The sequence below is a fragment of the Buteo buteo genome, chromosome 24, assembly GCF_964188355.1.
Source record: "Buteo buteo chromosome 24, bButBut1.hap1.1, whole genome shotgun sequence".
Lineage (NCBI taxonomy): Eukaryota > Metazoa > Chordata > Aves > Accipitriformes > Accipitridae > Buteo > Buteo buteo.
Window position 1 is genome coordinate 13,582,478 of NC_134194.1, and position 27,832 is coordinate 13,610,309.

Genomic DNA, 27,832 nt, shown 5'->3' on the forward strand with positions numbered 1-27,832 from the left:
ACAGCTGAGACTTAAAAACATGACCTAGAGAAACTCCTGATCACACAGCCCTTAGCTGGGACTCTGAACTGGAACACATAGTTTCTGAAGGTTGCTCTACATTTCTCCAGAGCTTGAATATGACCTATTTGTTGCACATAGAAAACTTCTGTATTAAAGTATCAGGCTAAGATGTACTAACCCAGGCTGAGGGCAAGATTTTTGAAAGCTGAATGCAAAGCAAAACAGAAAAAGGTTGGCTCCTCTGTGGACTTTTTATTTCTTGCTTAGAATCACTGTAGAGAGGGTCAGCCAGATATACCATGAGAAAAAAAGAAAATGAATGTTTTTGAGGCTGACCAAAAATCCATCATCTACTCACACTGAGGAAAAAAGAGGAAACGAAGACTGCAGAGCAATCAAATAGAGGGACAAGAAGATGAGCTGTATCTGGCTTGTTCTCTGAAGCAGAAAGACTTATAACCATTATACTTTTCTAATAAATCTATTGACATGTGCAGAGGAAAGCTGTAAACAGTATTAGGCTAATGCCCTCCTACCTTCTTAGCTATGCACAGAGTTCGTAGGCCATCACGGGCATAGTAATCCAGATGCTTCTGTGTTTTTTCTTTTATTCTTTTCATTCTCTTCTCTGCACTAATTTCAGCTGTGAAATACAAGGAAAAGATTCCGTATTTTAAGCACAGATAACTTCAGACCAAATGGCCTAAGATTAAAAAAGAGTGGGCATTAGAGAAAACTGATTCCAGTACAATAGCAATTCTTTTAAAAGCTCAAAAGTGTTGGCTGTGCATAAGCTGAAATCTTGCTAAAAATCCTTGTTTTCTTTAAGATAACATTGCTTGGGTTTGTTTGTTTGTTTGTTTGTTAATGTTATAGCACTCTTTCTGACAAGCTGAAATACAATGGTCAGGCCCTTATGACAGTATTACTGCAGAGTACACAATCCACATGGGTTAGCGCTGTCAGTGAATTTTAATAAGCCCATTCCTTATTCTAAGCACTACTCAGCTTAAATAAATACCTCAGTTCTCTTCTGCAGGGATAACACTAGAGAAAGCTTATTCTTTTTTTATACTTCTAATGCTTAGATATAATATTTCATGCAGAAAAGAGTACTGCAAACTTCTTGCGCTTCTTTATAGGAGACACAACAGAAAGCTCATTGGCTAATTACCTTTGGAAGAGTCTTCCAGCAAGTCCATTATAACAGAGTCAGCTCCTTTGGTGTAGACAACGATTGCCTTGGTTAGAGGGTGTCTCACCACCACAGACATCCTTTTCCTTACTGAGTCAAATCCCAAAGTGTAGAGAATATCAAAAGTCAGGAGTGTGCCTTGTGGCAACCTTACGGTCACCTGTTCAGGAGTTCGGGACACTAAAGTAAAACTATATGCCTGGGCAGCATAGACAAGCGCTGCCTCATCTGGACTCTCAGCCTCATAACAAAAGTCTGTTGGCAAAGAACTGTTAGTCACGGATTTAAAAACCTCATCCAAAGAAGCACTACCAATATCTGTGCTGCCCTTGCCCTGGAGCTCATCGCCTCTACTGCAGCAGTTGTCACCGTTGTCACAGCAATCCAACACAGCGAGATGCTCCTCGGTGCTCTTTGCACTGAAGCTAGCACCTAGGTCTGAACTAGACTGAGAAGAGGAAAAAGACTGACTAAGGCTTGCTAATTTTAGCCGTTGAAATATCTGATGAATCTTCTCCAGGGTGATTCCTGAAGGTTTTATTGGTGGTGGGACTGTGACCTAGGAGAAAACCTATGGTTAAAAAACGAATAAATGTGAACTAAAAGATACTTTTCAAAACCTCAATATATTTTTCTGTATGTAGATTATGCTAATTAGAAAAGCAACTTTTTTTTTTTTTTTTCCTATTTAACTGTGGTGGGGGAATTCAGTAGAGGAGTTATAGGTGAGTTGGCATCCAAATTTGATGGTGATTTGTATCTCTACCTCTGAAGCAGAGATGAAACCAAGCCCCTTGTAGTTCTGTCAATGGCCTGGGAGATCAGAGAGAACCCAGTATCTTCAGCATACTTCTTACAGTATATATAATATAAAATCTAAAAGAAAAAGTGCGGATACTGTGGTAGCCATAGCTATTCATCAAACATAAAAAGCCATGTTAGGAAGGGATATACACAGGCAGGGAAACAGCAGATATTACGCAAAAGGTAAAAGAACTAGAAGAGAACTCCCAAACAAACTATTTTTCACCATTTCAGGTTTCACTGAGCACTGCTCTGTCTTGTTAAATGGAAGCATAATCCATTTTCCTCATATACTTAAAGTTAGATTACCCTTTGTCTTGGCTCAGTAGCTGTGGAGACCAGGACTGTATTGCAGATGGCAAGGGCAAGAAAAAAGTCCGTAAAGGATGTGGAAGTCTTCGTATGCATAAAAGGAGAAAGATTTTCAGCCTGGAACGCAGCTTCTCTTACTCGCCTCAGCAGCCTACTATCCGGAGTCACATCCTTTTCCTGGAAGAAAAGTTACTTAATGAGATTTATTCCCATTTACCTTTGTCCTCAAGGAAGAACTATCAACTTGATAACTTCTTGTTGCCCCTTATTGAATTTATACCTAGAATTATGTAAGGTAAATGCCTTTTGTACTTAACATCTAGGGAAAAAATCTACATTTCTAAAAGCTGCATAACTAGATAATTAGAAGGAAATGCATCTTGAAACGGAAGATGATTTCAGAATTTTATTTCTTTTGAGATCTCCTAGAAATCAAGAATAATCTATACTGTATCCCCCAACTTTGAAACTGCTGACTACTGAATTAAAGGGCATTCCAGATGGAAGTGGACTTGGGATCTCCCATTTCAGTGTGGGAGCTGATTATTATTTCAACAGAGAATATATTGCGCTTATGGCTTGGTTACAGCAGTATCACTTTTTGTTTCCAGAGTAATTTTTGCTTTGCACCCAGAAAGAGAAGCTGTCTCAACCTGTTCTTCCTCAGTTTTTACAATAAATAAATAAATACATACATACATACTTGATCTGTTTCTGAAATGTTACTGTAATTTTATTACCACTCTCTTTCTAATCAAACCTAAATTTGCAAACCAAACTACATAACAATGTCACTTACCTACAATTTAATTTGATGTAGGGCTATGGGAGTATTACTTTTAATGGAAATCTCATGTTAGCAGAGTCTGGTTTGGATTTAATTCCGGGCCATATTTAACAAGAGCTTCCAAATTTAGAAGACACCTTCCTGTGAGCCAATACTTTTGCATGCTTTCTTTAAGGAACTGCTAAAGTGATTTAGCTGCTTTCTAGTTCATCTCAGCTATTACCCTCACCTCTTTCAGTCTGGCACAGTTTTCCTAAATTCCCTAAATATGCAACAGAAGCCAACCAACCACCTTCACGGCTGTGTTGTCCTGAGCTGAATATGTTGCATTGTAACTCCTACTTGCTGAAGCGAATAGCAGTTCTTAAATCATTCTGATAATTGCAAATAAATCTACTGCTCATTTTGCAGCACAGAGCTCAATTGAAATCCAAAGATGAAAGAAGGTTTTGCACTTTCTCTGCTGCAGGAGGTTCTGGTTCCTTTGGCTCGGTGTTTTCATGCTTTTTTGTTTCCTATATGGGGAAATGTTTTAAGTATAGATGCAGTCCCTTCTCTAGCAAAGTGACACATACTGAGGATAAGCCTGATTTTTTAGTTATCTTCTCAGGTCTCTTAAAAGCAATCAGAGGCTGAAAAATTAAAGCTGTCATTCTTTAGAAACCCTTTCACAATGTCGCACTGTAGCAGGCAGTTACTGCAGGTAACTGTGTCTGTTGCCAATACTGTGCTTTGTATGTATAGCAATCCCGGATAGCTTAACTGGACAATTCTGTTGAAGAACACATACGGGCAGACAAAACCGGCAAAACAGTTATGTTGGGAATTATATTAAATTCAAAATATGAAAGATTAGAAACTCACTGACTGTTTGCCCAGCTATTCGTGTAATTTCCTCATGCATTGCCACAATGAGAATGAACCTCACAAATTATTACGCATAGATCTCAGCCTACCCTATCCATCATCATCCCACCAAATTTCTTTTGCATCTATATCCTCAATACCTGCCAAAAATGACAATGCACTAATGGATATTCCACTTCAGCAGAAACTTTCTGAACTCAAAATTTTCCTCTGGAAAAATAGAAAATTGTCAGGTCAATTGTGGCAGAGAGAGGTTTTAAAAACAAAAGAATACAAAAATCAATATTTATCAGAAAAGTTTTTCTCTTTTTCTTTTTCACATTCAGTGAAAACAAGGCTGAGCTGAATTTCCAGCCTTATGGAACTTCAGGAGATAAAAACAAATTCAGACAAACAAGTCTGTTCATTGACCAGCCTGAACATATAGAAAACCAAGGAAACAAACAAAACAAGAAAATGAAATAAAACAGCGTTAATGGTGAAGATGATCAGTTAAATTTACCACCTTTTCAAGGTTAGCGATTTTGTTAGCGAAAATGCTGATGTTATAAAATGGCTAGTGCCATTCAGGTTTTAAGATTTCCTCATTAATTTGATAGCATTTCTTCTACTTGATGGCACTAAAACCTGACGACAATAGGACAATTGAAATCTTCATGAAATGTTTCTGATAGCAAGGCACTATTTATTGGAGTTATTAAATCTAGAAGGAAATGTGCTGTCACGATCTTAATTCAGAAGAACACCTAAAGGTAGACAGAGTAAATATTAATTCTCTATCTTGTTCTAAATTTGCTTATCATTTTATATTTTTCCTACTCTTTTGAAGTTTCCTTAAGTCCGCCTGTCAACCATAGCTCTATTGTTTTATAATACTTTATTTTATTTTTCCCTCTGAGAAGTTGCAGCTGCCACAAGGAAGCAAATTAATAAACTATACTGGCATGTCTCCTTTTAAGGTACCCAAAGAAACCAGTAAGTTGACCAATGCCACCTTCTAGGTTCTAAAATGTTGGGCTGAAGGCTGTCTCTCCAGAGGGCTAGACAGGCAGGATGAAATTCAGTTTCTGTTTCCACAGGAGGTGTGACAGAGCTGGTAACTCTGTTCTTCTTCCAGTTGCATTAGACGCTTTAGATACGGACATATCCATGAGCAGTGGATATTTTCTGTCTGGACTTCAGTAAGGCCTTGGACACTGTCCACTGTCAGATTGTCAGAGACAAGCTGTTGCTGTATGGGCTGGACAAGCAGGCAGTGAGGAGGACTGAAAACTGGCCGAGTGGCTGGACCCAGAGCGTGGTGGTCAGCAGCGCAAAGCCTAGGTGGAGGCCAGTGACAAGCGGTGTACCCCAGGGATCGATACTGGGTCCAGTCCTGATTAACACGGGTGGAGTGGCTGATACACCAGAGGGTCGTGCTGCCGTCCAGAGGGACCTCGAAAGGCTGGAGAATTGGGCTGACAGGAACTTTAGGAAGTTCAACAAGGAGAAGTACAAGTCCTGCCCCTGGGGAGGTACCAACATGTGCTGGGGGCCACCCAGCTTGAAAGCAGCTTGGTCGGAAAGGACCTGGGGGGCCTGGTGGACCCTGAGCTGAACAGGAGCCAGCAATGGGCCCTTGTAGCAGGGGAATGATGGTATCCTGGGCTGCATTAGACAAAGTATTGTCGGCAGGTTAAGGGGGGTGATCCAACCCCTCTACTCAGCACTGGTGAGACCACACCTGGACTACTGCAACCAGTTCTGGGCTACCAACTACGAGAGAGACATGGACATACTGGGGAGAGTCCAACGAAGGGCCACAAACATGACTAAGGTACCAGAGCATCTCTTTTATGAGGAAAGGTTGAAAGCCACAACTGCTTAGCTCAGAGAAGAGAAAGCTGAGGGACGATCTTTTTAACGTATATAAATACCTGAAGGGAGGTGCAAAAAGGACAGAGGCAGGCTCTTTCGGTGGTGCCCAGTGACAGAACAAGAGGCAGTGGGCACAAACTGAAACACGGGAGGTTTCATCTGAACATCAGGAAAGACTTTTTTACTGTGAGGGTGACTGAGCACTGGCACAGGTTGCCCAGAGAGGCTGTGAAGCCTCCATCCTTGGAGATATTAAAATGTAGTCTGGACACGAACCTGAGCAACTGGCTGCAGGTGAGCAGGGGAATTGGACCAGATGACCTCTGGAAGTCCCTTCCCTCCTCAACCATTCTGTCATTTTTTGATGTCTGCCTCCCTCCAGATTTCTCATAAATGTTTATGAAATGAATAAATCAGTCACTATCTTTCTCTCCCTCTGACACCCTAGGAGATTTCTGAAGTCAAGACTACACCGTTCTTCTTTCCTTTCCATTCCACATAAAACCTAAGATGTACACAGACATTGCACATTTTTATGGAATCAATATAAACACTATAGACTTGGCAGCAATTCTCAAGTGAGTTTTTGGAATAGCTTGAATTTGTGTTCAAACAGATCTGTTCAGCTCAGTCTCCTGACTGAGTGCAACTGTTAATAGGTAGATCTCTATATCTCTGTATTTATGTTTAGTAAGAATAGCAAGAGAAATGATTGCTGACAATAAGACAGGACTTTGCTTTTCAATCGTCTAAGACTTGGTCAAGCTCCTTCGCACTGAACAGACTTTGCCACTGAATTTTTGGAAGCTGTAACTGGACATAGGATTCATTGTTTCTGATGAACTGCATAAATTGTATGTAAGGAGGCTCCACAAACTGCCACAGACCGTGAAGACTACAGACAAAAATATTGGAAGGAGCAAAATGAGAGGGTAAGCCCTAGGAGTTAGCTTCTGCATCATACCTGTGTTACTTTTACTCCAGAAAAGACAAGCAATGTTATTTAGTTATTCTTCTAGGATCTGCAGGCTCCAGTTTAATTAACTTTATCAAATGCCATGAAAAACCCATCATCCTCACCTCTATCTCAGAGACACACTGAAATGAACATGTTAATTGATAAGAGCTTCTCGGATTTCAGCAAAACATCAAAACTTGTCAAGCAGAGAACACTCTCACAAACAGGCAGGCTGAAATACATTCTGTAGCTGCAGAGCCTTCTAATTGCAGAACTGCTCAGAATACTGAGACAAAGTTCAAACGTGCTGATTTGCAGGCACAATCAATTACCACTGTACAAATGCACTTAAAATACCATATGCAACCTGCTTATCACCGATTCATGTAAGGCTGATTGAGAATAAGTAAATTTTGTGATCACCGCATAGATAATTTTCCTTTAAAAACTGTTCACATATAAATTTGACATTTGTAAATGATTATCTTTTGTTTGGCACAGTTACTTTCCAATTAAACTCTTTACATTTTGTAGGATACTATTATGTTAACCCCTCTTGCTTTAAAATCCTTTTCTTGGCAACAGTTCTGACATGCAGGTGCTCATAGCAGATGCTGTGCTAACCCTTACCCAAAACCCACTGTGTCTTCTCAGCAGTGCAAAGTTCTTCAATTTTACTGTTACCTGAGGCTACCAGTTTTCATGAATAGTTTTCATGCAGCTGGCGCGTCAGCCCTTGGAAACTCGACATTTATTAAGAAAAAAGCCATCAACATCAAATTGTACAATGCCAACTGCTGGCCTTTGGACAGTATGTTGTTTATTACGTAAATCAGTGGTTTTTTTTTTTTCTCTTGCATTTTGTTGATCTGAAGAAGCTGTGTCTCACAATTTCGTAGTGAAGATTGTGTTTGACAATCATTGACTGCTACTGAATACTTCAATGCTTTTATTTTAGCAGAGCCATTCATCCAGAAGGGCTCTGCAAGCCTTAAAAAAATCAAGTTAAATAGCAGTCTGTGTCTTCACTCATACATTGTTCAAAGATGGATTTTTCTTAAGAAACTTTGAGTCCTGAGATACATTCAGGCGCACAATACTATCTGTATAACTGGAGCACTTAAGATGCTCCAGATTTGTAGCAAAGTACAAATGCATCAGACAAGGTGATGTAAGTTCCAAAGGTCAGGAACCATAGAGACACAGAAAATTTTATTATCCCCATTTTATTAATAGGGAATTGGCTTGTCTGGTAAAAAAAGATACTACTATGCATCATTTGAAGGATATCAACATACAGGACAGCCTCTGGGCAATATCCAAGTGTTTCCATTTTTACTACATCTTCATGTTTGTCATAGAGGTTAAACGATTTATCCAGATAGAGTGACACCTATTAGCACCTGAGGCTGGTTATTTCCATGACAGCAGCTTAATCTTCCTCTACAAAGGAGATATGTGATACTAGTTCCTCAGATATTGCTTTTACAGTGGAAAAAAACCCCCAACATGGCAGTTTATTTATAGAAGAAAATGAAGAGGTCTGACAACAAAAAAACATAACTGGGGAAATATACTGCAAGAAATTCCTTTATCACACTTAAAAAGTCATGACCCATAAGAGGTTCTCAAAAGGCATGACCCATGGGTTCTCAAGAACCCATGGAGAGGTTCTCAACATCCCATGAGGACTGGGCTGGAAAATGCTAGGATAACAACTGACAAAACCCCCATATTCCAAGAGCAGGAGGAGTACTGACTGATATCCACTACATGACAGAGGAGTTGAATGAGGCAAGTAGGGTCTTATCATGAACTTAAACTTACATCCTCCAAAACAATCAGTCAGTGAGTTAAAAACTTTGCTAAGAAGAACAACTGCAGAAAATAAAGTTCTGAGAATTCTGTATTCATTAGATTTTTTATTTTTTTTAAATCAAGATTTGGAAGGGTTTTCCAGGCATTTAATTTTAATTGGAATTCTAATTCTGGAAGTGTTCTACCTTCTCCTAGAGTCCATAAAAGCCTTGTCTGAAATGTGTGTTAAAAAAACTTTCAGGAAGAAAAGAACAGTCTGACTTTAATTATGTTGTATTAGATTTTGGGAAGTTTCAGATCTAAAATTCAGCAGAGTCTAAGATTTTCCTAGAATTGCAATGCAGACAACATGTACTTCCAAATCAGTACTCCAGGTGAGGCAGAGGCCACCTAGCTACTGAAGGAGAACAAGGCTCTTCAGCATCTTGCAGAGTTCAAGAGCTTATTTTAGCTTAATTTCTATTATCTTTGTGAGAAGTGCCACTTTTTTTTGCCTTGAAAAATGCAATGTTTATCTTTTGACACACTAACAACTCCCAGAACTGCTCTGGAGAGTGCAGCTTGGGCATTTTGCCTGCACGGCGCAGGGGTGGCTGAACTTTTTTTAACAGAGACAGTATGTTGCAGTGCTAGTAGCAGAAGTAGTTTGTGGCTTTCTGAGTTATGTTCAAACTCAGACTTCAAACCCATACCCTCTTCCAGACCATCATCTCCTAGGAAGACCTGTGCCTTCTGTTTCTGCAAACCCAGGCCCAGACTCACGTCCCTAGCTCCTCTTGCACAATCCCAGCCCAGAATCCCCCCCTCATTTTTCCCGGCATTTTAGAGTACCAGAACAGTACAAAAAGCTCATTCCACTTTGTGCAAAATACCTCTTGCTGTTACGAACCACAGCCTCAGTCCTTGGACCCCAAATTCATGTCTCCTCCTCCTATCAGGCAACCATCAAACAAACTCAGCCATGTGCCCCCACTCTTGTGCTGCAGTCTTTGATACGAGGACGCAGATTCCCAAATCCTCGCTAGCTCCCCCCCGACTGCAGCCTGCACACCCCAAGCGAGGACCCTGATGCTTTGTCTCCCCTTTCCCTCTCCTAGCTCCACCAGGGCTTGGAGTTCTCCCACCTGCCTCTTGGCTTCCCATCACAAAATGCAACAGAAAGGAGAACTTAAAATGTGTTAGCTCAGTCTGCTTGTACTCACAATGGCACTGCTGAACGCCACTTGAGACTGGTTGCTGTCACGACGACCGAGCGACCTATTCCTTGTGTGTCCCTGAAAGTGAGCCCTGGCACTCTGGCACCTCCTTAAAGGTCTTACAGTCCTTTGCTTATAAGTGGCTGGTGTCTCAATATTCATGGGAGGAAGAGTGAAGTGTTGAAGTTTTGCAAAGTCCTCATCATCTAAATCCAACTCTTTGTGGGTTTCCAGGCGTCTGGCTGTAAAAAGAGAAAATGAAACCTTACCTCTTCTTTTGTTTTTAGCATTGCTAAGGAGGAATTCCTTGGTTGGTTAAAAAAAACCTGAAACAAACTAAACTAAAGCCAAAACATCTCAAAATCCAGCACCAGGAAAACTTCATTACCCACTTCAGTTTCTGGCAACTCCCACTCTCCAATGTTTACTATTACAAGAAAACAAAAATGCGTTTTCAAAGCGATCAGTCACTTTTATGGACTTCTGCTAATGCTTGGTCTCCTTAGGGGCATTTTGCAGTTGACTGGAACAGGAGAGTGAAATATGGTAATTCACAGATTTGCTAATGTTTTCAGTCACAGAGCACAAACATCTTTTTGGCAGCTGCTTGCCAGCTTAATAAAATCCTTTGCACTATGCAGAAAGAGAGAAAGTAGTGACCAAGAATGGGCCAGAGTCAAACCCCCAGATTCAGAGCACCAAATGCCAAGAGACTTCTGATATGGACTGCAGCTAGGGCCGACTCAAGAAAATGTGTAGCTGTACCTTTCGTATCACACAGAAGACTGTGGTAATTACTTTTGGACCCACTGAGTTTAATTACTAACTAATGTCAGTTTGTGAGCTTATAATAAGTTGACTGGCATTCATTTAGAAATGAAAGAGAAAATGTTCTCTTTGCATTCTCGAGTGGGTATTGAATGCGGGGCAAAGCCTGAGATGCCTGCAGTGGGAACTGGAAAACCTTTCCCATCTGACTTCTGAGTCATTTAAAACACTTTCACTTTCATGAATCTCCATAACAGGAGTCCCTCACAAAACGGAGACGAATCCACAAAGCTCTACATTCGGTCAGGGCTCAGTAGGTTTAAATATTAATATTTAAATTAATAACATTTATTTGCTAAGAGAGAAAAGCAAATATAAAAAAATGTCTCTCACCATTTTCCTGATGTGAAAACTCAATCCCATCAACAGTACAGCGTCGGAATACCATTTTGTTTTCTGTTAGTGTCCCAGTTTTGTCTGAGAAGATATACTGGATTTGTCCAAGATCTTCAGTAATATTTAGGGCACGGCACTGTATGGGCAAATCTGCCTCTTCATCATACAGGTCAATGTCATTGTGAATTAAGAAGACTTGGCCCAACTTGACTAACTCAATGGACACATAAAGAGAGATGGGGATTAAAACCTGAAAGAGAGTTTAAATTCTCAGTGAGGGGTGGGACAAGTCTTATTGCTTTCTGTCAGCAACGTCCTGGCACAGATATACTAACAATTTTCAGAGAAACAGTTCTTCCTAGAGACCTATTGTAGGACTGAATAATAATAGTTCAGGGGAGGAAAAAAAATCCTGCACATAACAGAGATGGATAAACAGGGACAATAAGCGATAAATGTAAGATAAAATTCCTAGAATACCAAATGCAAAGATGGGTCTTTCAGAGGATGCTCTTACAAAGTATGTTTTCTGGACTGCAGAGCATGCTTGCTCTTACTCTCCTGAACCTCTGACAGGATGCACTAGCACAGACTAACTCTTAATGTAAAAAAGTTTCACAAGCAATTACTTTGCACGCAACACTTCCCACCCACTAGCTTCCCTGCCCTGAAATGATAATGAATTCTCAAGATGCACAAATATTCTGTTTCCATAATGAAGAATAATCCCCCAAGGAATCTCTGAGCAGCTCGGAAAGTTATCTTCACATTTCATTCATATTAAAGAAACGCTGTCCATTTGAATCTCAGCAGTTACATCAAGAAATCTGAAAAGTAAATGTGATTTTTCCCCCCCATCCCATAAAATTTCTCTCCCAATTAGGCTTAATCAGACTTGTATATACAAGTATCCTACTTCTAATTTAGCTTCTTTCCTAAACCAGCTGAACCATATCTAGCTATTATTCCCCATTGGCAAAAAAATGACAATTTTTGTTTCACTGTTTTCTTGAGATATTAAATGACATCCTTATTTGGGAATTCTGGACATAGGCAGAAAAAAAAAAAAGCTGACATTTGGATGTAAACATCCTCTTTGTTGCATATGCTAGAGATTCTGGAGTTATTTAAAGATATAATAAATGTCCTTCCTATCTATATCCTTGTGGGGTTTCAACAGCAAGAAAGAAAAATCTGCAGTTAGAAAGAAAAAAAAAAAGATACATTATTTCATGCTTGGGTGATTTGAAACACTCCTAGCAATATTTTCAAATAGGATTAAGAAGGTACTGCACAGCTGTTAGTTGATATTAATTGTTCATTAGTGATTATACTCGGTTTTGAATAGCTTCTTCCTTGGTGGTAACAGAGAGGGTTTTGTCTTTTACCTGTAACAGGATTATCATTGTCAAGAACATGTAGAAACCAGCAAGAACTGGGGACAGAAAATTGCCGTTCTCATCTGGGACATCATAAGGTGGATACTCTGAGAAGTTTCCAGTCCAAATGCCATGCCCTGTAGAAATGATATACAATATTGAAATACGCTGAGCAGTAAGGAGATTGACAAAGTTTCTGAAATTTGCAGATATGGACTGCTATGATAATTAAAAAGAAAGAACATTTCCAAAGCAACAGCCCCTGAGCAATGCTGTAAATCTATTGGAGAATGCAAAGTATACACAGAGCTCTGTAGCATATGCATATAATTGATATGCTAGTAAGAAATGAGCGGTCATGGATATTTTTATTCACCTCTCCTTCAGCAGTTGTCCCCCAGGGCTCTCAGCTCTGCAGAGATCTTTCCTCATTCTGCATCTTGCTGCTGGAGGACTCCATCTCTACCACCTATCTTTAAAAATCCTCAGTGCTGAAGACTCCCATTCCTCTTTCTAACAGAAAGAAACCTTATAACCTTTATATAGACAAACGGAAATCTTCCTTATCCTTCCTGATCATTCTTGATTTCAACCTTTGTGTAGAGTTGACAAACCCCCTATAATCCAGTCTGGGCAGCTCATTTTTACATTCCCTTCAATTAAGTCATACCCCAAAACTGCTTCTTCGCTTGTGTCTTAAATATCAGTAGATATCATTGCACTACTACAACAAAGCTTCCGTTTCAGGACTTAACCACATCCCATCACGATTACTGTGCCGCCTTTCATACTGCCCTTACTGAAATAAACTTTGCTCAAGGATGCTACTAAATTTACAGCATCAGAAACTTCACACAGAGCTAGGACAAACAACTCGGTTTCCCTCATTACATCATTGCTCCAGATGCCAAAAACCTCTATTAGTCCACTTTGCATATCCAGCTCTGATAAAGCTTCTGTTAGCACTGGTTAAGCAAGCAGTTGTTTTGCAGCACCTGCCTGCTAAAATGCTGCCAAAGGAATTAAAATTATTTCAGCAATACTTTCTGGCTGCTAGAGACCACAATCATATCTGAGCAGGGACAACTATGTTCTACAAGCCACTTCTTACCCCAGTTTTTCACTGTGTGCAAGAAAAATCCTGATAACCAATCCACCAGTGATATTTCTTCCTAGAACCCTACATTCAGACAAGGTTGCAAAGCAAGAACTCATGCTAGAGCTACAGGACATTTTGAATGGATGAAAGCTAATAGACTTGTTACTGTTTTACATGTTTTACTTAGACTATGAACATTTTATATATTTTTTTTTTTTTTTAAACCTGAGCAGATAAATTGTTTTTTAAATGCTGACTTTTTAACCTGAGACCACTTTAAACCTTAAATTAAAGGACTTTGTCACTCAAGGGCCCCTACACACCAGACAAAGACAAGTCTCTCAATCTGCATGATGGCAGCCAGGGAATGAAGAAAAAGTCTCTCTCTTTCCCTCACACAGAGCTCAGTTGTCAAACTGAAATCCCATTTCTGTGCCAAAAAAGCCCACTGCAACATGGAACAGCAAATTTTAAAAAGTGATTAAGTCAGTACAATTGGTCATCTTTTTTGGATGGCCCTTACTTCTAATGGTATTACACTGATGACTGGCTGGTGTGTCACATCATATGCCTCCAGGGCAGGTTCAGGAAAACTTGACAGGGGCACATGATTTAACTCTGTTGCTGCAAAACTAAATCAGAGCAGTAGCACTAAGAAAGTTATCACCGAGATGGAAGCGATAAAAAAGAAAAGGGGCTTTGAACACAAAAACGCTCATGGGAGCCTCTTTTATCTCTTTACAGCAGTGATCTATTAAAAAATCAGTGGGCTTAAAATTTGGCCCTTTCCTCAGGATTATGAGCTTTTATTAATCCTGACCTGCCTGGGACAGATTGCAATTAGATCTGGAAGGCAAGCAGGTGCTTACATGCAGTGAAGTTGATGTTTTTGAGATTAGCAATCTAGAAAACTCTAGTCAGGTAACCCTAGTTACTATATTCAAGTGTGCTCTCTTGCAAGGACCCCAGAAAAATGCAGGCTATTCCTACCTAAACAATTAATCCATCTCACAGCCTGCTGTAAAGGGGCTTTTGAGAAGGAAGGTAGCTGTGGAGACTGTAAACTGGATGAATTAGTCATGTGCAGCTCATGGATTGTAAATTGGGTAGCTCTGGCTAACATCACTCCTGAACATAACAGAGGAAGATGTTACTGAAATGAAGGTAAAGCTACAAGTAAAACAAAAGTTTTACTTTTGTTGTTATACCAAGGAACAAATGTCTACTCAGGAACAGGATCCCAGTTGGCAAGTACCGATTTCTATAATGCATTAATCCAATGGCTTTCACTTTCTTGCTTTACACATATTTTAACACAGTGGAGATGGGTCTTATCTGAAATATTTATAGCCATGGATGAGTTTTCTCCCATCTGAATTGCTCAGATTTGCCATTTTAACTTGTCTATTGAAAGACCAAGGAGCCTAAAGACCCCAAGACCATTCAGCTCTAGATTGGATCTCACTCATGTCTATAAGATCAATTTTAACCACCATTTAGAAAAAAACAACGAAACAGAAGAAGATTTTTGTCAGTGCTTCGTACCTACAGCTCCAACAAGACACATCACCAACAGAAGTCCCACACATAAGAAAATATCCGTATTCATCCGTCGCTCTATCTTGCTGCGCTTGTAACGAGGACCGTTGTTATTTAGCATGGCCTTGGTTTCATGACCTTCAACACACAAATGAATATCATCATATTTATGTAATATTTTGTAGTTTGCTTTTTTAAAAAAAGTATTTCTCTCACAAAAGGAGAGCAGGATGCTCATGACTAATGTTAATTTGACTCTAGTTTCATTCAGTAATTTTATTGCCTATCTTCTCATTTGACTGAATAGTAGAATATATCAGAGACTAAATCTAGAGGTTTGCAAAAGACCTCCATCACATTACAGATTTGAGCTGTCATATACATTTTACTTTCCCAAAGGCAGCAGATTCAGTAGGATCACAAGGCTTATATAAATATTCCAAAGCAAAATCTCCTTGAGAATAAAAGTAAAAAGAACAATAATATTATATTTTTATGTTTCACAAACAACTTGATTAGGTGCTATACAGATTCCTGAAACCTACATTTGAATATTTTTCAGCAGCTATTTAAAAGCCACTAGACACATTTCATGTATTAACTTAAATAAAATCCAACATGTCAGATCCAGCAGTGAAAGACACTAATGTTAGTTAGTTTTTCGCTATGTGGTTGTAAAGTGCTAACAAAACAGTAGGACAAGAAATAACCCCCCCTCGATCCTTAAAACTTACTGAATTGGAATTGAGCTGGTATATTTGTAATGGAAAAGCGGAGTGCTGTAGGAAGCCAAGAAGAAATTGCTTTTTTTATTCTATTAATATTATCTAAACTGTGGCTCCACAATTGGGATATCTGGATACCATCTGTTGCTATATTAAATCGTAACTTTTATGTTTATTTCTAAAGTCCTTTTCCCTGAAAATACAGACCCTGCAGACTTGTATTTAGTTTACATTTGTTTGTGCGTGATGTGTGTGAGGGACTGTTTTCCAAGGTACCTTTTGGCTTTCTCTAGGGAAGTGATTTGAACCAAAAGCTGGAAGTTGGGTGCGATTCAATCATGCCTGCTGGATTCATTCCAGGTTTACATCAAAGGTTATTAATTGAGGCAGAGAGCAAGAGAGAAAATTACTCTCCAGCCTTATGTTCAGGACATTCACCCAAGAGCTGGGACCCTTGGTTCCTGTTCCAATGAATATGTAATTATTTACACAACCTGGAGCTATGTCAGTGGGACCAGCTTATACTACCAGTGCTCCTTCCTTTCCAACTCACGTCTATGTACATACCCACTCATTCCACACGGTAAGGTATTCAGAGTACAACTTGTGAAGCAGGAGATGTACGTTCACTCCCATACAGGCAGAACTGAAAACAAAACCCAAGTCTTCCCTTCGGTGAACAAATGCTCTAACCACCAAGCTACACAGAAGAGGAGGGTACTGCTGCCTGCAATTCTACTCCTCCAGCAGCTGTGTGAATCTTGTTCCTCACTTTTCTTTTATGCTGGGCTTAATGGAATCTTTTGTGTTGTAAACAAAACAAGACAAAAGCCTCTAATCCCTCCCAGAACACCCTCAAGGAAATGTTGATGGATTTATTTCAGGAAGAAAATGGGAAGAGATTTCTTTCCAAATATCAGCTCTATCATTCCCTTCCACTTCAGCTGACCAACAGGAAAAGGACATATCTGTAATAAAGACATCACCTTGCATGAAACAGAATATCAGAAATAAGAGGAACAAACTACTTTGTTCTCCTCTAGTCCTCACAGTTTCATATGCTGTGCAACACAGCACCTTACCTACCCACCCCACCAGTACCTTGTCTCTCTATTTCCAGATGATGATGGGCTTATCTAAAACTTCATTCTGGTACTTCATTATTTGGAAAGCATACAATTCTTGCTGCTGTCCCTATCACAATGAGAAAACTACATTGGCTGTTGCTCTGTAATGAGGTTTTTGTGCATTAGCGCTATTGCTTTGTGTAGAACCATTCGGGTAGTCATGAAAAGTATAACCACATTTGGGTCAGACGAGAACTGCACAGACTAAAAAATCACATTAAGTGATGGCTGTACTCTTCAGAAAGGCTTCCATTAGAAAGTAAGTTTGAGGAGTAATAGAGTTATAAAAATGGAGAATGTGCCATCTTATTATGTGACTGATCTTGATTGTTCAGAAAAGGTCACAGACCACGATTAAAAGCCAGAGTATAATCAATGTCAAAGAACCCTAGAAATTAAGCTGGTACTGGCTCAAGTGACTCTAATTTTAGAAGAAAAAGAATAAACTTTTATACTGACATTAATAAGATGTCAGTTGGAAATTGAATTGAAGACTTATTCAGATCAAAGATACCATATCTCGAGAATGACTTTAAAACGCCAACCTTTGCTACTAGCAGCTTAAGCAACATTAACAGAGATCCACATTAGGATCTGTGCTGGTGGTCAAAGGAACATACTGGGAAATCTTGGCTAAAGAGAAGAAAAATAGGAATCCTAACAGAAGGGAAGACAAGTTACTCCAATTCTATAGGCATTGATCCCTACAGAGATTTTTATATAGTAATTACTTCCAAAAACATGGGTGATGAGTTTGGCTCTGGCTCTCCTCCCCTGGCTCGTAGGCACCATCCTTACATGTGGTGTTGAGGGAAACAGGCAATGAAAGACCCGCAAAGTGAAGGCTACTTTGGAAACTCATGGGAGCTATAGTAATTTAGAGTCCAATTCTGCAGTAGTGAAATAAAATGGTACATTGTCAGGTAAAATAATCTGGATTGTGGAGATTAGTCTAAGCTGACTCATGAAAAGATGGTGACTCCTATTTTCTCTTAGGTGGCTTAGCCTTGAACCCCTTGCTGCTGATTAGACATAAAACAGGTGAAATGACTCTAGTGGAAAGGTAAAAATAACCAATAATAGGATTAATTGTTGTATTTAAATTGACTTTTATTTAATCTACAAATAAAGAGGGCAGCTGATACACTCTTTCTGAAGCAGAAGAGGGCACAGCTGGCAAAGCCAATGATAAATCATGCTCACTGAGTAAAAGGAGTGGTAACATTCCAAAGGTAAAAGTTGCTGAGAAAAAGATGAACTGACCCACTGCTGAATCTGGCACTGTTGCATTTGATCTGGGCACTGACGCTATCTTGCTTTGTTCATGTCTCTACTGCATGAAATTCATGGTTGCATGGACACACTATGTCTATGTCAGCACAAACCTGTGCTGCTGCTGCCTCTTCTGTCACCTCCAGCTGCAGTTCTCACTGCCTCCTGTGTGCTGGCACTGGCACAGCTTGGCTTTGTGATTTTTTTTTTTCTGGGTAGATCTTCAGCTGCATCAGTTTCTACCCTGAGGAGCCAGTGAGACCTCCCTTAGTACTATGATCAGAGCTGCAGAGATGAGAGTTCAACTCACCTTAGCAATTTTTTACTCGTCTGGATATTTTTGCAAGATATTTCAAAGACAGCAAGATATTTGACATACACAAGGATACTGTCACTTGCCAGACACCCAGCACAGGACTTGTTGGCTTTGGAGTTGGATGAGTAATACCTTTTCTTCAAAAAGCTATGTAATTTTCCCATGCACTAGCAGTTCTTAAAACAAAATGTCAAATTGTGGTGCAATATTAGACTACATGTATTTACTTAAGGATATTTACAGGGAAATTCTATGTTTACCTAGATTTACATCTTACCTGCATATATAACAATTCCTATTGCAGCCTCAGTATTTCTGATTGTACATCCACGAAGCAAGAGGCTTTCAATGTTAAAACCAATCCGTTCATGATTTGGCTGCTCCCTGGAAGAAAGAAAATAAAATAAAGCAATGCCTTTTTCTATTCTAATATACTGTTAAGCAAAATTTTTGTGTGCATGTCTGTTTCAAGTTGAAATCAAGGAACTGTGAAGGCCCTATTTTGCCTGTATTTCACTCAGCTTCAATAAAGACTCCAGTAAGAAGTTACAGAGAAGCCCAACTATCTCTTTTAAAGACAGCTTGCATGGTGTGTGTATCATGATGTCAATATGAAGCAAGTTTGGCTCTCACTTGATACCTTATCTGGCAGGTTCAGTATCTCATAAATGAAGCCAAGATATATTATGCAACTTCATTCAGATGAAATTCTTTTAGAAACCTGAGCTGGGTTTGCCTTCTGCTAGAGGTTCAGATGAATACATCTGCACCATGTAAGAGCCTCTGTCTCTCTGTCAGCCACCAAAAGGCTTCTCATCTTTGTGAACCTCAGTTTGCTTGAACAGTCTCTAGGCTGAGGCTCTCCTCCTCACTCTCACACTGGATGGAAGACTTTTCATCCTGGCTGAAGGTGTCCAATCACACACCAGGTCCTTCTGCTAGCAGAAGAGACCAGTGAAAGCTTAATGGAAATTTTAAGGTCAGTGCTCCATCAGGCAGGCTATTTGTTACTTGGTTCTGAAAATGAAAGCATAAAAGTACTTCTGCTCACAGTTTTTATTATACACTCTGGTAGGCTTCTCCTGAGATCTTTAGCAAAGCTGAGATTTTTCACTTCACTCACTCCGTCTGGTTTTGTTATGTAAATATCAGCATCAGAAAAAGATTTTTTTTCTAGACTACGTGTCTTTTACTACTTTCTATTTAATATTTGGCATTGCATTTACCAGTGAACTGCAGCATCACTTAAGTGGAAGACAAGGTTAGGTGCTGTCTCGGGGCTAAATACAGTCCTATGTCTATGTGCAGCTGCACATGATTACATGACATCAAACTAGAGGAGTGAAAAGGTTTGTATGCCAACAACCTACAGCTGGTAGAATTGTAAAAAATAATGAAAGAAAGCTGTTTTTCTGGGAATCTAGATTCAGCCTTGGTAAACTCATTAAATAGAAGCCTTCTTGCATCCCCTTGAGCAGAATTCGCTGTGGTCAGGCATGTCAGATGGATGTCACTAAGTTCTTTCTTATCATTTTTAGCAGAGAGAGTACTGCTACCCTTTTATAGCAAGGCAATAGAGCCTCAATAATTTATTAAGGTTTCTTGGAGAAAAATGTAACCTGCTCCAAGTAAGTTGTGTTTACAAAATAGCTCAAATAACAGCAGGCCAAAGACAGAAACTCCACTAAGTGTTAGTAAGTAATTTTCACTGGCAAATTCTTTCATCTGCCCCTGAAGCAGGGAGAGAAAGGCAGCTAATTCCATATTCCACCGGGCAGGTAAGTTAATAAGCATTTCAGAAAGAGATTTCTCTTACAGACTTTCCACAGAGATTTGAAGATTTTTGAAGCCAGTCTTGGGTCCTAAAGGTGTATATTTGTGTGTGTTTTCTTATGATGTATCACCTACGTTTCTATAATCTCAGTGCTCTTGTGTCATATTAGAGCAGGCTAATTGGAAGGATTGCTGCAATTTAGATTATACCCAGTGGTCCTCAAAGCCAGCAACCACAGGCAGTGATCAATACAAACTTGACCTCTTCTTCCCTTTTAAGATATCACAGTAGAGGGGAAATGGCATTGTTAATAGAGGCATCATTTTTAAAGGGCATAAATTCTCAAGACCAGATTAAGCATAGCCAGCGCTAATAGACGAGAACCCTCTAATTTACTCATGTCAGAGGATCTGGCTGTTTTTAGCTACTCCAGGTGCAACATTCTCACTGCATTCTTACAGAGACATTAACTCCTAGTTTAGCTACTAGTAAACTTCACAGAAGCCGGGCATGGATAGGGATGCTGGCACATTCACACAGTTAAATTATTCGCATAACGTGGGGCATGCATTTGGTCTGGGGCAGCAGGTATTTTGGACAATTCTCTGGTGTGATGTGGGAATCAGCGTGGACCAACGACTGCTCTGAAGAGGGGCTTGGGAAACAGCTGCCCTGTATTGGAGGGTAAGAGAATTTTATGACATGAGCCATGCCATAAAAATGGGCCACGTAGCCAAGAAATGGCCTTAAATCTGCTGAATTTTCTAGTATAGATTTCTCTGTTATGCCTGTGCCAGAATTATTTAATGAAGAAAGAACATAAGGAACAGAGAATGTGGCTTTTTCCTCAGAAGCATAGGCTTACACTAAAAAAACCCAAACACTTTTTTATACTAGTCTAACACATTGCTTCAGCAGGATTTTTCTTGCTTGCTTGCTTTTTCTAGCTGTAAGGATAAAATCTGATTTGTTTGTTAGATCCTGGATACCTTTTCCCTGTGGCTGTAAATATGAAGAAACTAGAGCCATGCAGCTGAATATCTTTAAACATTAGGAAGGATTTAGATTTAAAATCTAGCCTAGCCTAACCCTCAGGTCAAACATAAATGAGCTTACGTCTGAATTCTGAAAAGAGCTGAAGCCTTGTGAGAACAGTTTGTGTGAAACAACCGCAAATTCAATGTCAAGTGTTGGTTCTCTCTTGCCTCAAAACACAGTTTCCAGTCTACATTTTATATTGACTTCTGAATCCAGGAATAGATAATAGTGACATACATCAATTTTTGCAAAATAGTTCCTTCCATCCAGTTCCTCCAAGAGAAATATTAAAGTTCAGATACAAAATATATTTATGGATAACAAATACTTACATGTACCCTTTGAATTTATTGAGATCATTGTTAGGCATTTCACAGATGATGGTGTTTCGGAAAAATTCGGGTTCAAACAAAGTATTCTGGAAGAGGAAACACACTGAGAATGAGTGTCAAATCCAATGAGTCCTTGAAACTCTAAACACTAAGACCAGCTAAATATAGGCCGCCAGGATAGTTGGGGGCTGGAGCACTATGAGGAGAGGCAGAGGGAGTTTATCTCAGAGGGGCTGAGTAAAGAGCTCAGATTTTCCTCTCTTGGATTAATAACTGGTTAAATGAAATGAAGAAAATGCTGTGTATTGAACAAGATATCACAGATGCCAGTTAGTGAAAACATCTGTCTTAATTTAAAGTCAGTGTAACAAATAGTTCAAATTGTTTCCGAAAGGAAAACAGCCTTCAACCAAAAGCAAGCTCAAATGAAAAGAAATTCAGGTTTTATTAGGATTTTGAAATATGTTAGAAGAGTTACGTTGCTGGCCAGGATAGTATAATCATAAAATAGGAGCCCACACATTTGAATAAACATATCACATTCAAATAAGACTAGAAGCAAGACTAATAGCAAAAGAAAAAATACCCCCCAAGATGAACAAGCAAACAAACAAACAAACCCAAAAGAGGGAAGGCAGTAGAATAAGTCCAAACCACTGGGAGAGACAAAACAAGACAGAGCTTTTCAGGCTAAGTGCTCACTCAAAAAGAGCTTGGAGCTGAACTGAGACACAATTTTGTTTGATTTCCCCTGTGTTCAAGGAAACAGGCTTGGGTTTTGGACTGCATGAAGCAGTCTGGAAAGCAGACAGCATGAGAGGTACTTGACTGCCGTAAGTAGTGTTTTTTTCTTAACTGAAAAAAATAGACAAAACTTTGATTTTAGATTAAGAAAATGTAATAAAAATGAGATGTGAGAAATGTGAAAGAGAATCATTATTGCTGTGCCATAAAATCTTTAAAAAAACCTGAAAAGACCTCACTTCAATCCAAACTCCTCCCATTAGGAAAGCTGGAAATCAAGTCTGCTGCTGGGCCTCCCTACATTTTTCTACATGAAGAGAGACTTCCAGAGATTAGATTCCTTCAGAAACTGAGAATCCTGGGAATCCTTCACTGGAATTCACAAAAACTTTGCCAGACTGCAAGACGACTTCCTTACCCTGCCAGTCCTCAAGTCTCAATTTTTTCTTCACTGTGCTTTAATTTTTACATTATTTTCTCTCTCCTGTTCTTTTTTTTTCCTGAGCAATACATATATTCTTTTTGTTTTAAATATATATATATAATATCTAAGTACAAGCAAGTAGAGAATCTCATCTAAAAAAAAAAAAGCTGGAGGAAATATAAAAGCTTGATGAATATAAGGGCATTTTGTATACCTTCTGACCCGTGTGGCTGAATATTTTTAGAATCTCTTTTAAGAGATATTGTTCATCTCTGCTGAATCTTGTTCAACTCAGCAAACTCAACAAGAAAATCAGTACATATTTGGTTGTGCTACAAATGTTTGTACAACATGAGAACAGGAAGATGCAAAAGGTGCCTGAAGAACTGATTACTAATGAAGAAAACGAATAGGTTCTCGCCAGAAAGGGGTATAGAAGGATGGTTGTTGTCTCAAACTTTTTTCGTTTGATGACAAAAATTTTACATTTGAAAATTCAAGTTAGAAAATGGCATAAAAGGAAAAAAATAATAATCCTTCCTCAGTCTTTTACAGATAGGTGAATTCAATGTTGCTAAGCATATCCTAAACCAAAGAACTAAGCCCAGTTCATACGTATTTCCTCCCTCCTTAAAGAGTCACACTTTATAGACACAATTAAATCTGAGTAAGTTTTATGCAGCACGTGAATTGCAGGAATAAACAAAGCTCAAAGAACAAGGAAGAAGTTGGCACACTAAAACCTGTACATACGATACTTAGTGCACTGGGTTTTTTTTAGTTCAAAACCTCAAAGTCTAAGGAAAATAAATGTGAATAGGCAGTCTGAAGCATAATTGAGCATGCAGAGATTTTCTGATTTAAAGAAAGACTTCCTCATACTATAAATGACTGAGGCAAAAAGTTTGCATTTTGTATGATAGCAGAGCACTCTGTTTTCCTCAAAAAGCAAAAATACAAAACCTAATGTATATGCTATGACTATGTGACACAAATGCAGCATTTTTATTTTTTTTATTTAAGTAACCAGTTTATTGGTTTTTTTCTAAATCTCTACATGTTAAAAATCTTCAGTGTTTCTCAGGAAATAAAACTCTCCCTAATCATCATTGGAAAGCGCTGGGAAAGGTATGCTTTATACTACAGCATCCACAACCTGAGAAAGCCCTTAATTGTGCTTGCAAAGTGATTTTCGTTTGAACAAAGAGCAACTAACACTGGAGTACAGTACCTGACCACAGCTGGCCACGGAAATGCTGTACTTTTATTTAATTAATCTGGGTGCTCACTGGCAGCTGTGTCCCACCCACCAATAACCCCAAAAGATCTTCCTAATGGCACTGCTACTAATGGCTAAACAAATGGACGGCATTCCTAGAATTACCTGCCAGGTTTTTGGATTTCCTGACTGCTGGAGTGATTCCAACGGAACAAAATATTCCTCTTCACATGCTACAACTCCTTAAACTTGTTTTGTGTTATTTGAAAAACTGCCCTGCTATGTTTGAAAAGATATTTAAAAATGTAACAAATACAACGCTCCCTAAGTCATATTTTCTTGTTTACTTCAGGGTTATCAAACATGAGTCGAGAGAACATACCAGTAAAGTGCGTGTAAAAAGCAAATGATACGGCCTATAGAAAAAAAAATGGTGATTTTAAGCATTCAAACTGAATCTCTTGCTAACAGCCAAACTGATGTCAAGCATATCACTTTTATTTAACTTTTTGCATTTTAATTTACCTCGAGTTCCCATTCAATTGCTTATTATACTCCTATAAAAGATTCCATTACAACTTAGTGTGCCTTAGAGCAATTCCTAGCTGAACTGCCATACATCTACCTGCCTAGCAAATGAGCCTGTGCCAGAATAACAAAAATCTTTTAGGACAAACGGCTGCTTTCCATACAAAGTGTTAGCTCCAACAGCAAAACACTTTCCTAGCTGTACCAGCGCAACCAGCCCGTCAGAACCGGTGCACTTCATGGCTGGAACTGGTGTGCAAATGGGCCCAGACTAACCCCGCACGGCATGGGCTGCGTTTTCAGCAGACTTACCTGGCTAGAGAACCCCATCACCACTTGTCGTTGTTTAAGGTTGGTCTCCCCGTCGAGGTTGGCAGTTTCCAAGTGACAGATCCCATTCTGATCAGAGGAGTACAGCAGTAGGATGTCAGCTGGGATGGTCTCGTTACACTGCAGCTGCACAAAATCCCCCACTCGGACATCTTTCCAGCATTTCTCAACGTAAGCACGTTCTTCCCTGTTGCATTAGAAACATGTCATGGGTGAATAGTGACATTAGGAAGGCTGGCCTCCTGGTTTGTGGGGCTTCAAAAACAGAAAATAGGGGGGTGGTAACACATTGCTGTATTTTTTTTTTAAAAGACACAGCACAACAGCTAGAAATTAATGTTAGACACTTTCATAGTGTCACTTCACCATATATCACATTCAAATAGAATCTTTACATGGAATAAAAAGAAACTACAACAAAAGTTCTCTTTCATTCTACCATTAGCCCTATAATCTCCACAGCAAAAGACAGAAAGTTGTTCAGACTAACAGAGGTGTTTTAAAGTATCTTATTCAAGAAATTTAGACATTTCACCAAAAGATATTGTTTTTGACTATATGACCATTTCTCAGATACTTTCCAACAACAGCATATGGATCCTGACAGAAGGAAACTGATATCTCAGCTACACTTGCTTCAGGTCTTTCCAGTTTGTAACTTTCAAAAGGTAATTACAAATCTTGAGCTTAGTGCACAGAAACAACTTCAAAAGGTAGAACAGCAGATAAATAACCCCTTAATATTAAGCAAAAAAAATGCAATTAGAGCTCAAGTTTAATGGAAAAGTTAAGGTAAGAAACAAAGAGCTTCTAAAAAAAAAAGAAGAAAGGAAAAAGAGCCTATGAGGTTCAAGGAAAAGAAATTACTATTACATTAACAAATCAGTGCTCAATGGTTCAGGAAATAGCAAGCTTTTTTGACACTACATTTTCAATAATTGATCCTTTAACTGCTCTCAATCATCTAAGCAAACTAAAACTTGCACAATAAGCTTTAAAACTAGTTAATGGGAAAACTACATGGGCAACAATAGCCCAGTTCCTCTAACACTTTGGGAGGAAATTATTTTTTCAATATGAATAATTGAATCATCTTATGCCTTGCTCTGTAAGAGGGAAAATGCTCACGGTACTTTGCTACACAGACAGTAAAAGGCTTTTTGTAATGACTCAGAGTCTTATTTTTGCTTAAGTTTTTAATCTTCCTCATCTATTGCCTGAAGAATACTGTCTTTCAATTAAGTGTTTGTATCATGAGACGGGGAGCAGTGATATAGCAGATAAAGTGTCTTGCTACAGTTCACGCATCCAAGCATTGCTTCAGAGTCAGGCCAAAGGCTATTTCCTGCTAACCTACTTTCCTGGCCTTCTGTAAAGGAGACCCAGCCACGATGCTTGCTGTCAGGCCAACCCTTGCACTTGGCTGATACCTTTATCTGTAAACCAACGTGAAATAACAGCTTCCTGCAAAGGTTATGCATGCAGTTAAATTCTGTGCATTTCCCAGTGGTAACCACTTTTTATTCAAAAAAAGAATGTCCCAAACTCCCCACAACCTATTTAAATCCCTTTAATGCCAGATGTGAGGTGCTTACTAAATAATGGTATTGTAGCAATAATTTTTCCTTCTTACATTAGTTTTTCATTCCTGAATTTTTCATTCATTTCTTCTTTTGTCTGACTCTACTTATCTGCATGTCCTTTTTCTCAACAACAGACATAAAAGACCACAATGAAGAACAGAGGTTTGTCGTAAGTTAATTTGATGTTACTACGCGTTTAAAAAAAACTTCCAGCTCAATTTCTATTTGAAAATTATTTAAGCAGGTGCATGTTGAGTATTCATTGCTCTACAAAGTAGATACTAATGTTAATATAGCGAATCAACTAAGTAAGTATGAATCCTTTACATGTCAAACACTTTCTGGGTAAAACTTCTTAATTTGTTTGTTCAAAACATAAAAACGAGGGTACAGAAGCAGTTTAGAGCAAGCAGATGTCTTGTCTGGCTATCCTAGACATTTGGATGCTGTGTATAGTTTTCATGTAATGTTTGCTATGATTTGCCCTTCTGCAGGGCAACCCTACCTCTCTGTACGTCAACTCCTGCACAATTCTGAAGTTTATTGAACACGCTTCTGATTTTTTCTGCTCATAAAATGCTATAGAAGGGCCTTGCCCAGCTGGTTGTCTTCCACATCAGCCTAAAGAAACCAGGTTAGCAGAAATAAGTCACAGTAGTCACAGATTTGTAATGTGTTTCCAATAATTCCTTATGAAGCATCCATTACACATAAAGCTTCAGGTTCTGCCCATTCACTAATTACAGAGGAGATGGTGAGTCAGAAAAGCCAAATGACCCCTTTCAGATCAGAGGAAAAGTCTTACTAAGCACAGGTCTAGAGTTCAGGAATTGCTAGAATCCCAAACCTGCAGTCAGGTGAACAGAATGTTCCTCTCTCCCAACGAGCATTGAATTTGGTAAAGAAACACATTTTCTTTTCCTGAAGGAACTATTCAGCTGGAGCTGTAAGATTAACAGTTTCCTACAGTACAAAGGTTTTCTACAACTTTTTAGAGAATTACCAATGGATGGAAAGAAGAAAAATACTTCACAAGGAACCTGGTGCACCCCACAGCAGCACTGGCTGGGTTGTCTAACAAGACTTTTTCAAATGAAGCAGTTTCATTTTAGCAATTCCTGTAACTGGGAACACTGCCCATTTTCTGTTCAATGATTAAAGTTCATAGCACAAGTTCCGGCTGCTAAATAAACAGAGGAGCTTCATAAATCTAAGATGGTCTGATGAGAAACATACAAAAAGGGCAAACACATCTATCCAATGAAATAAACAAAACGTGGTGATTTACAATAGGTGGAAAGCTGGAAGTCTGATTCTTATAGCAGCACAAAGGAATTCCAGCCGCTCCAGCCAGTAAGTCAGCTTCATCAGGGGCCCAGCTTAAATGCCTCTATGCAAATGCGTGTAGGATGGGGAATAAAAAAAGAGGAGTTAAAGACATG

At 39.1% G+C, this 27,832-nt stretch overlaps 1 protein-coding gene across 2 annotated transcripts in view; it reads right to left on the reverse strand.

The window, feature by feature from the left end:
* Nucleotides 1–27,832, reverse strand: part of ATP10B (ATPase phospholipid transporting 10B (putative)) — a 59,039-nt gene that overhangs the window by 17,997 nt on the left and 13,210 nt on the right. For both annotated transcript variants that reach the window (XM_075056645.1, XM_075056644.1), the window contains 10 exons: nucleotides 24,790–24,994; nucleotides 21,563–21,648; nucleotides 18,696–18,802; nucleotides 14,985–15,116; nucleotides 12,350–12,477; nucleotides 10,959–11,211; nucleotides 9,804–10,039; nucleotides 2,312–2,491; nucleotides 1,178–1,757; nucleotides 540–646 (listed from right to left, as the gene is read on the reverse strand). In XM_075056645.1, coding sequence (XP_074912746.1) covers nucleotides 540–646; nucleotides 1,178–1,757; nucleotides 2,312–2,491; nucleotides 9,804–10,039; nucleotides 10,959–11,211; nucleotides 12,350–12,477; nucleotides 14,985–15,116; nucleotides 18,696–18,802; nucleotides 21,563–21,648; nucleotides 24,790–24,994 — 2,014 coding nt within the window. The remainder of the gene's footprint in view (nucleotides 1–539; nucleotides 647–1,177; nucleotides 1,758–2,311; nucleotides 2,492–9,803; nucleotides 10,040–10,958; nucleotides 11,212–12,349; nucleotides 12,478–14,984; nucleotides 15,117–18,695; nucleotides 18,803–21,562; nucleotides 21,649–24,789; nucleotides 24,995–27,832) is intronic.